Raw genomic sequence first — 13,879 nt, forward strand, 5'->3', positions numbered from 1 at the left:
GAACAGTTGAGTTTGGATGGGTTTCAGGGCCAATTTGTTTAACGCTAACAGATACTGCCTCAGACAGAAGGCCTTCAAGTTAAAAGAAACACTTGTATAATGAAAGGGGAGTGGCCAGTTCTCTCAGCTCAGCTTTTCTCTGGTTTGGTTTCTTTTAGCAGTAGTTGTATGGAAACCCTGCTGGAATTCAGAAAGAAGCACAGGCTGGTTCTCTCTCTCTGACTCTTATCCTGTAAGAATGTGTGTTTGATTTTGCCTTTTGTGCCAAGGGATGTTTATGGGGATTATTGCAAGTATTTTGGTACAGCATCATTAAGTGGAGTGACCTGTTTGCTTTTCACATAGGATATGTTATGCAGTATTCTGTCTTCTGTTGTTTGTGTTTCTTTCAGTAATCTTGTATATAAATTCTGCTTTTTTAAAAATTAAGTGGTTTGACCAGCTAATTCTCTCCTGGAATACCCACTTTACACCTGCCGAAAACAATTAGCACAGTTAACATCTGGAAACCTTTTTGAAAGGTTTTGAGGGATCTGGCTTGGTCCACAACAGGACAGAAATACACCTCTGGTAGTGGTGTCTGATTGTAGGTGGTGGAAATGGCAGAGGATAATGCACTACATCCGGAGATTAGTGGGGTGGAAGGTGAGGACCAGGGGGATTCTATTCTTATTGTGGTCGGAGGGGTGGGTTCAAGGTTGGAGGTGCAGGAAGTGGAGGAAATGCGCTGCAGGACATTGTTGATCACGTGGGAGGGGAAATTTTAACAACTTATTGCTATTTCCACTATTTTTCATGTGACAATAGTTGGTCATGCTATCTCTATTTTTCCACAAGGAATTAAATGTCAAGAAACATAAGTGGAATATAGCTATGCAAAGGCATTATTTGCTTCAAGTAGATGTTTCAATATTTCATTTTCTTGTTCTACGGAATGTGGTTTATTTTAATCTTAAACACTGGGCAGAAATTATGTGTATTCTTATTGGACACTGGCTGTACACCAGTTATCTTCAGTGGATGATCTTAGAAAACAGTTGACATTACCTAACTGGACACAGAAATTGTTGTTAATTCGACTCAAATGCTGGCAAATAGGACTAGATTAACTTAGGATATCTGGTTGGCATGAACGAGATGGACCAACGTGTCTGTTTGCATGCTATACATCTCTATGACTTGATATCCTTCTGTTTTGAGTGGCAAATCATACACAAAATCAGGCAAAACCTAATATGTAAATAAGCTGTTTGAAGATCTGTGAAAACAAAAGTCCCTAACATGATCTGGCCTATTTCTGTTGGACAGCTTAAGCCCTTTGGAAATAGCAAAGTACTTTCCACATCTAATCAGATCAGAAACATAATTTTTGACCCTTCAATTCTTGTTGCTGCAAATATTGCATCTTAATAAATTCTACAGACTACATCAAATCATAAAATAAAAATGCACAGATCAAATGATCCATGATGCATTGATATGTCCACACAAAATATTCTCCCAACCACCTTTATGTCATTCTTTCAGCAATACCCTCTACTTGTTTTGCCCTCGTTTAACAAATTTCTGACTCTGAATGAGGAATGCTTCCTACTCAGCTGTTACAGGACTGTAGACAGGATATGTTGGTGTGGTGCAAAGAGAGTGAAAAGAGACTTTGTGTGGAACATAAACAGCAGCATCAATCTATTGGGTGGAATACTCATGTAATCTTACTTGTTTACATAAGTTAAAATCACACAACACCAGGTTATAATTCAACAGGTTTATTTGGAAGCACTAGCTTTCAAAGCACTGCTCCTTCATCAGGTTGTGGAGAATAAGATGAAGGAGACTGATGAAGGAACCACCTGATGGAGTGGCGCTCCAAAAGCTTGTACTTCCAAATAAACCTGTTGGACTATAACCTGGTATTGTGTGATTTTTAACTTTATCCTCTCCAGTCCAACGAGTTCAACAGGTGGAACGAGTGGAGAGTCAAACTCCTGGGAGTGGTCATCCACAACAAACTTTCTTGGACTCTTCATGTGGAAACCACTGATTACAAAGGTCCAGCAACAAGGCAGCTGAGGAAATTTGGCAGGGCAGTAAATACCCTTGCCAACTTTAATAGGTGCACCATTGAGAGCATTCTGTCTGGATATGTCACTACCAGGTGTGGCAACTGTACCATTCAAGATTGGAGATGGTGATAGAGAGTGGTGAACTTGGCCTGGACAATCACAAAGGCCAACCTCCCATTTACCAGGCCCGCTGTCAAGGAAAGGCTGCCAGCATTCTCAAAGATTCATCCCACCCTGGCAATGTTTTTGTACAACCTCTATCATCGGGGAGAAGGTACAGAAGCCTGAACACACGCACCAGCCAGTTTTGAAACAGTTCCTACCCTACTGTTAGAATACTGAATGGACTCACAAACTCTTAACATTCGCCTGTCCCTGTGTTTTTGTTTTTGCCAATATTACTTATTATTTACTTATCTTTGCTATTTAACCTGCCTGATCTGCCTGTACTGCTGGCAAGACAAAGCTTTTCACTCTGCCTCGAGACACGTGACAATAAGTTCAATTCAACACTGGCACATCTAAATTGTGCTTATATAATTAATTATCCAACTATGCTGGAGATTTTCACATTCCAACAGCGATAGATGAAAAACTGTCCCTGCATTAAAATATTAAAATATCCAGTTTGATGTTTATGCATTCCTGGACAGAGGGCTTCAAATATAAATATTCATGAAGATGTTAAGATACACAAAAGATAATTACACAACGTCTTTATTTTATTTACAGGAGAAAGAATAGTTTACTAGCTGAAGTTCATGATATTTCTTTTACTGTCCAAATTACCCTTTTATTCCATGACAACGGGAAAGAGCCGCTGAGTGATCGAAGGGACTCCTGCATCAGACTAGACTGGAGTGGGGCGGATTCAAGAACCTCCCTCTGATTGGTTAATGTCTGTGGCAATCATTTTCCGTAACCCACGGTGACGTAACGGGGGGCGGGTCGTTGCCGCTAGGGGGCAGGGAAAGCGCTAATCGTGCCGTAAATTGTGAGGTTTTGTCAGTCAAGGGGAGGTGCCGTAAAGCAGTGTGGGTGGGTTTGACGACGCGGGCTGTTTGAGCGCTATGGACGAGGACATACTGACTACCCTCAAGATCTTAATCATCGGCGAGAGCGGCGTCGGCAAGTCCAGGTGAGGCGGTGCCGAGTTCTTGCTGGTTCGACCGGGTGGTTCTCGGGCTCCGGTTTCTGGAACCGAGCTGTAGGCCTCGGCTTTCCTGACGCAGCAGATCAGCGTCCAGTTTTCGCCCGTTGATTTGTAAATGTCACTTCTTCAGGTGCTTCAGTTGAACAATAATATTTTATTTCTGCAGCCAATGTACTATTGCAACTGTCATACCCAATGATGACAGTCTTCATATCTCCTAAACTCCAGACTTGACCTCAATTATCGAATCTTAAATTATCCCAGTCTTTGTTAAAACATTAATCCCTGACACAATACTCTCAGTATCTATACTGACATATCTGTACACTTTATCCTCTTTACCCAAATCTACCCCAATCCGAATGTGATAGTGGCAATCCCATATCTTCAAAACCCTTTGGCTCATGTCTCTAAATCTGCCATCAAACATGCAACATGGCAAACCCGAGCACCTAATCTTAACCTGCTGAAACCCAAAATTCATATTATCAGTTTTATTCACTCCACACAATGTGAAGGAAAGCCTGAAGGCAGAAACTATGGACCCTGGCAATAGTCGTAAAGATGGGCTCCAGATTGCTGCATCCCTATCCCAGCCTATTCTGGTCTAATTGCAACAATGGCATCTATCTGATAATGTGGAAAATTTCCTGTTTTGCCCACTACACACAAAATGGTAACTCTGATAGAGTCATAGAGTTAAGCAGCATGAAAACGGACCCTTCAATCCAATTTATCCATGCTGACCAGGTATTCCAAACTGATCTAGTCTCATTTGTCAGCATTTGGCCCATATCCCTCTGAACCCTTCCTATTCGTGTACCCATCCAAGTGCCTTTTAAATGTTGTAATTGTATCTGTTTCCATCTCCACCTCTGGCGGCTCATGCTGTACACCCTCTGAAAAAGTTGCCCCTCTGGTCCCTTTTAGATCTTTGCTCTCTGATCTTAAATTGAAAAGTGTGGTGCTGGAAAAGCGCAGCAGGCCAGGCGGCATCCGAGGAGCAGGAGAATCGATGTTTCAGGCATAAGCCCTTCTTCAGAATTCAACTCTGGTCTCCAGCATCTGCAGTCCTCACTTTATCCTCTCTGATCTTAAAGCTATGCCATCTAATTTTGGATTCCCCTATCTTGGGAAAAACACTTGGGCTATTCACCTTATCCATGCTTGTCATAATTATATAAACCTCTATAAGGTCATTCCCTCAGTCTCTGATGCTTCATGTGAAAAAAACCCCAATCTATTCAGCCTCTGCTTTTGGTTCAAAACTTCCAATTCTGCCAACATCCTTATCAATCTTTTCTGAGCCTTTTCAAATTTAACAACATCTTTCCTATAGCAGGGAGACCATAATTGAACACAGTATTCTAAAAGTACTGCCCGATAAATCCGCCATCTACTTTCCGAATAAAAACTTCATACAAGTATCTCTATGTGGAGCACTATAACAAAAGTAAAAGTAAAATGAGTAACAGAAGCTTATCAAAATTAGATTAATGTCATCTCTGGGGCTGATGATGTACCCCAGGCCCTGTGGGGACCACTGGCACTTAAAAACCTCCATTGTGCCGGTGGGCACTACTTACTCTCCCTCAATAGGCACCTGAGCACTGATGCAATAATATTAGAAGGGGTCAGACAGTTGGATACAACGACTCATGCTGTGGCTTGGTGTTGGACGTCTTGATGATCATTTTGGATTGGACCACGAGGAGGACCTCCAACCTGCCTGCACCTCTGTACAGCATGCCCGTAGATTAAGACCGAGGGCTGGAGGTGCAACCAAACGTTTAAGAACGGCCCATTTACAAAGCTAAACTGCAATTGAAGCACTCAACGTAAACATGGAATACTGTTTCCTCTAGGCCGCAAAAAACATTGTATGGCTAGGCATCCAGTGAACTTTTTAAATTTCCTATAGCATGTGCAACATTCTCTACCTTGGGTTCCTGATAGAAAATGAAAAGACAGTCTTACAAAGGTGTTCCACTTGGGATCGCCACTGCTAGAAGGTAAAATGTTAAATCAAGGTTACCTAAGTGTCAGACAAAGGTGAGGAAGTGGAGTGTGTGCAGCAACAGTGCACTCAGGAATCTCATCCATGCCATTTGAAAGACATAAAGGAAATTTCTGAGAGAGTTCAGATCGTGGGGCGTCACATACTAAGGAGGACTGGTATCTGGGGCCAGAGTCAGATTCCAGACAGATTACTGTCAGTTCATCTGGAAGCTCATGGCAGTGCCTGAGCCACTTCAACTCCCTGTACGTTCTTGGTTGAGTAGTAGAGTTAGGAATCTCTGGATGGCTCAGGCAATGTGCTGGATGTTGACTGACATCCTCACTGCCAATTACACTGGTAACATCCAGTCCACTGCTCTGCCTCCAACAAGTGCCTGGCATTCAAAGCCTCTATGAACCACCAAAAACTTTCTGATGGAGCAACCTGCACCTAAGCAGTGGCTTCCTTGTGACAGTTGCCACTCCCTGTAGGCGGTGACCATTTCCCATACCTTGATTAGGTCCCAATAGAAGGCAAGCAATTCCTGGAAGAAATTCTAAGGACTCATTCACTCCATAAACAGGAACTGCATGACATGATTGAGCCAATGCACCTGATAGAAGAAATATCTTTTCACTGCACACCACCTTGGAGGAAGATCAAGATAAAGATGTTGCTGGAAAAGCACAGCAGGTCAGGCAGCATCTGAGAGCAGGAAAATTGACGTTCTGGGCAAAAGCCCTTCAGGAACAGAGGCAGGGTGCCTGCAGAGTGGAGAGATAAAGGTGGGGGTGGGGAGAAAGTACCATAGAGTACAGTTGGTGAGTGGGGGTGGGGTTGGAGGTGATAGGTCAGAGAGGAGGGTGGAGTGGATAGGTGGGAAGGAAGATAGGCAGGTAGGACAGGTCATGAAGGTGGTGCTGAAGATCTTCAGGGCAGAGGAGATGACCTGGGGGTTGCAGTGAGAGAGAGAGACTCACTGAGATTCTTGTAGAAAGAGGAGGAAAACTTCTTCAAGGCAGGTATCCTTGCAAGAGGATTTGCAGTAGGGTTAAAATCAACTAGGTAAAAACAAGGACTGCAGATGCTGGAAACCAGAGTCTAGATTAGAGTGGTGCTGGAAAAGCACAGCAGGTCAGGCAGCATCTGAGGACCAGGAAAATCAACGTTTCGGGCAAAAACCCTTCATCGGCCCCACTCCCATTCACCCATTGTACTGTTTGCTACCCTCCCCCACCTTCCTCTCTGACCTATCACCTCCATCCCCACCCCCACTCACCTGGAAGCCACTGCTTAGGTGCAGGTTGCTCCATCAGAAAGTTTTTGGTGGTTCATAGAGGCTTTGAATGCCAGGCACTTGTTGGAGGCAGTACTCTGCCACTTTCTCCCCACCCCCCCTCTCATTTATCTCTCCACTCTGCAGGCACCCTGCCTCTATTTCTGATGAAGGGCTTTTGCCTGAAACGTTGATTTTCCTGCTCCTCAGATGCTGCCTGACCTGTGCTTTTCCAGCACCACTCTAATCTCGACTCTGGTTTCCAGCATCTGCAGTCCTTTTTACCTAAAGATGTTGCTGCGGATTCTGAAGGTGGAAAGTCACTATTGGGATACAGAGGCACACCAACATTTTAAACCTACTCCAAAGAACGGTGCCACAGTGGTTTGCACTGTTGCCTCACAGCACTAAAGACCCGGGTTCAATTCCTGCCTCAGGCGACTGACTGTGTGGAGTTTGCACGTTCTCCCCGTGTCTGCGTGGGTTTCCTCCGGGTGCTCCGGTTTCCTCCCACAGTCCAAAGATGTGCTGACCAGGTGAATTGGCCATGCTAAATTGCCCCTAGTGTTAGGTAAGGGGTAGATGTAGATGTAGATGTAGGGGTATGGGTGGGTTACGCTTCGGCGGGGCGGTGTGGACTTGTTGGGCCGAAGGGCCTGTTTCCACACTGTAAGTAATCTAATCTAATCTAATCTAAAACATGAGACTCTCTACCTCAGCAGCGATCTAGTGTTGCTTTTTGTCCCAGTCTAATTGTTGTGACAAACTTTAGGGGTGGGAACAAAGTGACTGGCTGCTACCACTACTATGGTAGCAATCGTTTAGTTTACGACCAGCGCTCTACCTCTATAAGACAACACTTGGAACTATTCTGTTCAGCATTCTAAGTGAGTGGTCACTTTGTTTTCCAACTCTTGCCAGTTTGCTGGCCTGAATTTCTCAGCTAATGATACAGTGCAGCAAGACTTGGAGATCTTGGCTTGGGCTGATAAATGGCAAGTATCATTCATCTCATACAAGTGCGAGGCAATGTAACCATTTTCCTTTGCACTTAGTGACATCACTAAATCCCCATTAACAATATCTTGGGACTTCCCAAAGGTCAGAAACTAAATTGGCCAGCTATATATGTGTTCAAGTCTTTATTTCTACATAGGAGCTCCATGTTTTAACTGTCTACCATAGGTGCATCTAAGAATTTTGAAACAATTGCTTATGTAATTTAACCTTTGTCTTTTCAGGTATTCTAGTGTAATGTCAAATGCTTAAACTTCATTGATAGACAAACATAAGCCATTGTTCTAATAATTCAATCTTATTTTTGGCCGGAATACATAAGATCTCTAATTCTGTAGTGTGTGAATTAGAGCATGCCAGGTATTTCATATATGCTTTGAAAGAAAGAAACTAATTTTACTTATAGAACAGAAAACGCTGGGAAACTCAGCAGGTCTGGAAACATCTTCAAAAATAAGTGGTGTTGACATTTCAAGTCCAATGTGATTCTTCTTCAGAATTGAAGAGAGAAATGGAAAAGTGATGTGTCTTGCTCTTTATCTCTACTTCTTTATCTCTCCTTTCTCTCTCCCTCTTTCACTTTCCCTCTGGCCCTCGTGCTGCTCCTCAGGCCCTCTGTTGTTCATGCTCTGTTCCTCTTATCAAATTCCTGGTTGCTTAAGAGGGCAGAATGTATTCAATGCTCCAGCATCCACAACACACTAGGGTAGACATTTTCAAGGTTCACAGTCAGTTGGGGGAACAAAATATCTCATCTCAGCCATAAATAGTTGGCCCATTATCCTGACTTGTGTTTTTCATTGTGGGGTCGGCATCGTCTAAGTCTACCCTGTGCTATCTGTCCCATCAGAATCTTGTGTATGTGTTGATGAGATCACCTATTGTTCTTTGAAACATGAGAGTGCAAGGTCAATTTGTTCAGTCTCACTTTTTCGGCTTCTTATGCCAGGATCCAATCTAGGCAATATTCAGTGTCCTGCCTCCAATGCAAATACAGCAATTTTTTTTTATTAGCCAGCACCTATGGGCCAGTTGATCAAATATTCTGGACAATCAAGATGTCCACTTTAATCAATGTATTAGAAAAGTAATACAGGGGGTGTGCACATCGCTGTTATACTTTATTTTAAGCGTAAATCACTTAAATAATAATGCAACTTTGCCTCAAATAAAATTTATTGTCAGAGAGCCCTCTCACTCTCACTCAGCTGGCAAGGTGTAGTTGACAACAAAGAAGGTTACCTCAGAATACAGTGGGGTCTTGATCAGATAGGCCGATGGAACAAGGAACTGCAGATGGAATTTAGATGTGAGGTGCTGCATTTTTGAAAGGCAAATCAGAGCAGGACTTATACACTTAATGGTAAGGTCCTGGGGAATGTTGCTGAGCAAAGAGACCTTGGAGTGCAGTTTCATCTTGGAGTTTTAGGTAAATAGGATAGTGAATAAGGCATTTGATATGCCTGCCTTTATTGGTCAGTGCATTGATGGTCAGAGTTGGGAGGTCGTGTTGAAGTTATACAGGTCCACCATTGGAATGCTGCATGCAATTCTGGTGTCACTACAGTAGGAAGGAAGTTGTGTAACTTGAAATGGTTCAGAAAAGATTTATGAGGATGTTGCCAGAGTTGGCAGGTTTGAGTTATAGGGAGAGGCTGAATAGGCTGAGGTTATTTTCCCAGGAGTGTTGGGGGCAAAGGAGTGACCTTGTAGAGGTTTATAATATCATGGATAGGATAAATAGACGAGGTCTTTTCCCTGGGGTGGAGGAGTCCAGAACAAGAGGGCTTAGGTTTAAGGGTGAGAGGGGAAAGAGTTAAAAGGGATCTAAGGGGCACCATTTCATGCAGAGGGTGATATGTGTATGGAATAAGATGCCAGAGGAAATGGTGGAGCCTGGTGCAGTTACAACATTTAAGAGGCATCTGGATGGGTATTTGAATAGGAAGGAAGGGTTTAGAGGATATGGGTCAAATACTGGCAAATGGCACTAGATTAATTTAGGGTATTTGGTCGGCATGGATGAATTGGGCCAAAAGGTATGTTTCTGTGCTGTATATCTCTGACTCCATGACTACTCAAATATTTTGATAGATTCCGTTATTTGAGGAGAAATGACTTGAAATATTGCATGTGGCCATTCAGTTGAGCAACAAATATATTTGCAGATAAAAATAAAAATCTACAATAATTAGACAATAATACAGTAAACTTTGCAACATTTGAGATATACAATATTTGTTGGTTTATCGAGTGTGCCTGTTCATGAGGTGATAATTAAAACAAAGTTTGCTGCATATCCTTAAAGTATAGAAATCAAAACTGCATCGTGCTCCAGGTTTGTTCTCACCAATACTGATGCAATTGTAGCAGGATTTCTGAGTTCTGATGGTGACTGCAACCGATTCTGCTTTCTCTCCACCGATGCTGCCAGATCTGCTGAGTTTCTCCAGCAATTCCTGTTTGTTTTGTCGTAGGACTTTATTTTTATATTGTATATCCCTTATAAAACATGCTTTAGAGTGCCATATCACTTTTTATTACAGTTACAAAGATAGTGTTCCTGTTAAATCCCAGCAATCTTATTGAAACAAATTACATAAGTTACAAGAAAAAAGTCAACTTTTGATAGCTGTGTTTTTGAATCTTTTTTAAGATCTTGTGCTTCATTTGTTCCGTGACTGACAATTCATTTAATATTTTCAGTTTGCTACTACGGTTCACAGATGATACCTTTGACCCTGAACTTGCTGCAACAATTGGTAAGTTTTTCCCATAGTAGATTAATGATGATAGACTGTTTTTGTGAACAAAATTAGTGAAATCACTTTGTATGAAGAATGTTTTTGAACTCTTGTAGAAAGCCATAAGACCATAAGACATAGGAGTGGAAGTAAGGCCATTCGGCCCATCGAGTCAACTCCGCCATTCAATCATGGCTGATGCGCATTTCAGCTCCACTTACCAGCGTTCTCCCCGTAGCCCTTAATTCCTCTAGACAACAAGAATCTATCAATCTCGGCCTTGAAGACATTTAGCGTCCCGGCTTCCACTGCACTCCGTGGCAATGAATTCCACAGGCCCACCACTCTCTGGCTGAAGAAATGTCTCCACATTTCTGTTCTGAAATGACCCCCTCTAATTCTAAGGCTGTGTCCACGGGTCCTAGTCTCCTCGTCTAACGGAAACAATTTCCTAGCATCCACCTTTTCCAAGCCATGTATTATTTTGTACGTCTCTGTTAAGTCTCCCCTTAATCTTCTAAACTCCAACGAATACAATCCCAGTATCCTCAGCCGTTCCTCATATGCTAGACCTGTCATTCCAGGTATCATCCGTGTGAATCTCCGCTGGACACATTCCAGTGCCAGTATGTCCTTCCTGAGGTATGGGGACCAAAACTGGACACATTACTCCAAATGGGGCCTAACCAGAGCTTTATAAAGTCTTAGTAGTACATCTCTGCTTTTATATTCCAACCCTCTTGAGATAAGAGACAACATTGCATTCGCTTTCTTAATCACAGACTCAACCTGCATGTTTACCTTTTACAGAATCCTCGACTAGCACTCCCAGATCCCTTTGTGCTTTGGCTTTATTAATTTTCTCACCATTTAGAGAAAAAGCCATGCTGTTTAAAGAATTTGCTCAGATCATGAATAACTTCTTGGCGAAACCAGAGTGAATCTGTCTTATAATTAAGATGACTGCTGCAGGGAATGCAGCAATTTTATTGTATAATTTTTAATTTCCCAGTGTTTCTGTTTCACACTGATCTAGCTGCAGTCAGTACTGAAGGAATGAAATAATTTTCCACCTTCAGCACACAGTGACAGTTCTATGCACTCAAAAAAAGGTTCTTAATAAAGCTCCAACTATATGCAAGACTGAAGAAAACACCTCCTACTGCATATATTTCCTGAACTTGCTTTTTTTAGGCTTTCACTACACCAATGAAAAATATTATTCAATTTATGATTAGTCTGGTCATGTGGATAACTGACCACTGAAAACTCTATTGATGGTTCAAATCTATTACGGTATCCTACAGCACAGAAGGCGGCCATTCAATATTTGTGCCTGTGCCAGTGAATGAGCTATTCCGTTGAGCTATTCTGTTTGAGCTTTTTTGCTTTAAACAAGAAAGATGCCAGTTTCTCCAGTTGTGTCAACCTGAAGGCCCTCTTCGCTGGTGCTTCTCTGAACCCTCTGTAAAGCCTTGACATCTTTCCTAAAGTATGCTATTCAGAGTAGCACATGAGACTGCAACTGAGGCTTAATGTATAAATATTTAGCATTGGTTTGTTACTTTTTATTCTTTGCCTCAAAATTTATTTTTCATAAAGGTGAAAGAATGGCATATTAATTTGCTGGATAACTCAGTTCTGTAACTTCTGCAATACCAATTTTGGATTAAAATCGTCATCAATCTGCTGGGCTGAGCTTCACCCATCACACCTTCCAATTCATCCTGCATACTTCTCAAGTCCTATCTATACGAATACCACATGACCAAATAATAAAGCAATATGATAAAAAGGTACAAATCCAGAAGTTTCCAATCTATCATGGGAATGCTGTTGTAACAAGGATTATCTCATGGCAATTAGCATGAGTTATTGGTCCCTAGAAAAAATAATCTTTTTCTTTTAAAGAATCAGTCTCTCCTGTCTTTTAAAATCCTAGCCATCATTTAAAATTGCTTTCGTGCCCTTGCTTCAGAAAACTTCGGTAACGACATCTAAGGTTTGTTTCATTATTTAATACTGCTCTTTTTAATTATCATTATTGTACTATCTGACTACCTGGTTGCTTTTCCTATACTCTAATTCTATTTTCAAATACCCTGCACCTTGCTACATCTCACCATCTTCAAAACCGACAATTTTGCATTGATTTTTTTTTATTTCAAAATATACTTTATTCATGTAAATAAATCTCTGGTACTTGTACAATTTTCCATGTCGTTCATAGTTATATACATTGCATGTCTTAACATTACAAAGAACAAATTGAAATAATCGAATTCACAGTTATCCTATTAACAGTTACCTTTATTAACTATCCAGTCTCTTGGTATTTGGCTGTGGCTTCAGCGGAACCCACCTACTGAGTGGGTGCCCTGTTATATGAAAGCAAATGCAACTTCTTTAACCCCCAGTTTATGGGGTTACAGTTGTCCATTTGACTGTCCTGTCTCTGGGGCAGCTGTCTACATCCCCATGGTAAGCACGAACTGCTGGACCTTCGCTGGGCTGAGGTAGCTATCCAGCTCCTCACTGGGGTCATTTACCCGCTCTAGTGTCATTGAGCCAAGGCAAGGGTCCTCCCTGTCCAGTTCTGTGTCTGGCAATGGGGCTGTCAGAGGATCACAGCTCTCGGTTGCCTGTAGTTGTGGGGCAGTGGGTACCTCCTGGTTCTCACTGGGTGGAGGGTGGACTTCAGGGGGGTCCGTTGTTTCCTGGTTGGGAGGAAATGCCCTCCTCTTTACCGACGGCGCTCTGTCTCTTCTTCTGGTGGTGATGGCCTTCTTTGCGTCCATCTTCCCCCTCCGAAGAGCTGGCCGTCCCTCCCTCGTGCAGCTTGCATTGATCTCCCCTCCCTTGTCCTCCCAATTCCTGCTTAGCGTGCTTTTTCTTCCCTTTTTTTGTAAATCACCTTTTGTGAATCACTCTTCAGTTCATGTTATTGTCATGTAGAGTTACATTTACTCTGCTTAGCAAATGAGCTAAATGCCTTGAAACTAACAGTACAGCTCATACCAAGGCAGATAAGTGGAGCAATGACCCTTTAGGTGCAGCAAATCTATTGCCAGCCCCATCTGGAACTTTGACCCTGACTGAAGGAATTAATTTCCCTCTGACTGTAGAAATAATAAGTGAAAACGTCTTCAGTCTCATCCCAGTTCTGAGGATAGTGGTTAAGGTTTACTTTAAATAACTTTGGCAGTAAAAGACAAACTGTCAACCTCATTTAGACGATTGCTGTTATGCTGAGCAAAACATTCATAGTAATCCAGTAGAGATGCTCTTCTAATTTGTGTTTAAAATGCGTTAAGTAGAATCAATTACTTTATCTAACCGAGGAATGTTTAATGTTGAAATGTCCCATGTTTCATTTCCAATTACTGGTTTCCCAGGTCACCTGAGCACAGCGATGAAGTGATCTTTATTAAATGTATTACATTTACTGAGCTCTGTTGAGAACAGTTCTTTATGTTAGCTGTAGGGCTGTAGAGGATCCATGTTAACCAGCATTTAAATTGTCCATTCCTAGTTTCCATTGTTACATTTGGAGTTAACCACACTACTTAGGTCTGTAGTCACGAAGAGTAGTAGGTAACTTTCTCCTAATGAATCTGTTGTAAGCTG

At 42.1% G+C, this 13,879-nt stretch overlaps 1 protein-coding gene across 1 annotated transcript in view; it reads left to right on the top strand.

Moving 5' to 3' along the window:
* Positions 1 to 3,063: 3,063 nt before the first annotated feature.
* Positions 3,064 to 13,879, top strand: part of rab18a (RAB18A, member RAS oncogene family) — a 44,808-nt gene continuing 33,992 nt past the window's right edge. Inside the window, exons 1-2 of the mRNA XM_072576018.1 lie at positions 3,064 to 3,201; positions 10,215 to 10,270. Of these exons, the coding sequence (XP_072432119.1) occupies positions 3,134 to 3,201; positions 10,215 to 10,270 (124 nt within the window). The 5' untranslated portion in view covers positions 3,064 to 3,133. The remainder of the gene's footprint in view (positions 3,202 to 10,214; positions 10,271 to 13,879) is intronic.

This window comes from Chiloscyllium punctatum, chromosome 8 (assembly GCF_047496795.1).
Source record: "Chiloscyllium punctatum isolate Juve2018m chromosome 8, sChiPun1.3, whole genome shotgun sequence".
Taxonomy (NCBI): domain Eukaryota; kingdom Metazoa; phylum Chordata; class Chondrichthyes; order Orectolobiformes; family Hemiscylliidae; genus Chiloscyllium; species Chiloscyllium punctatum.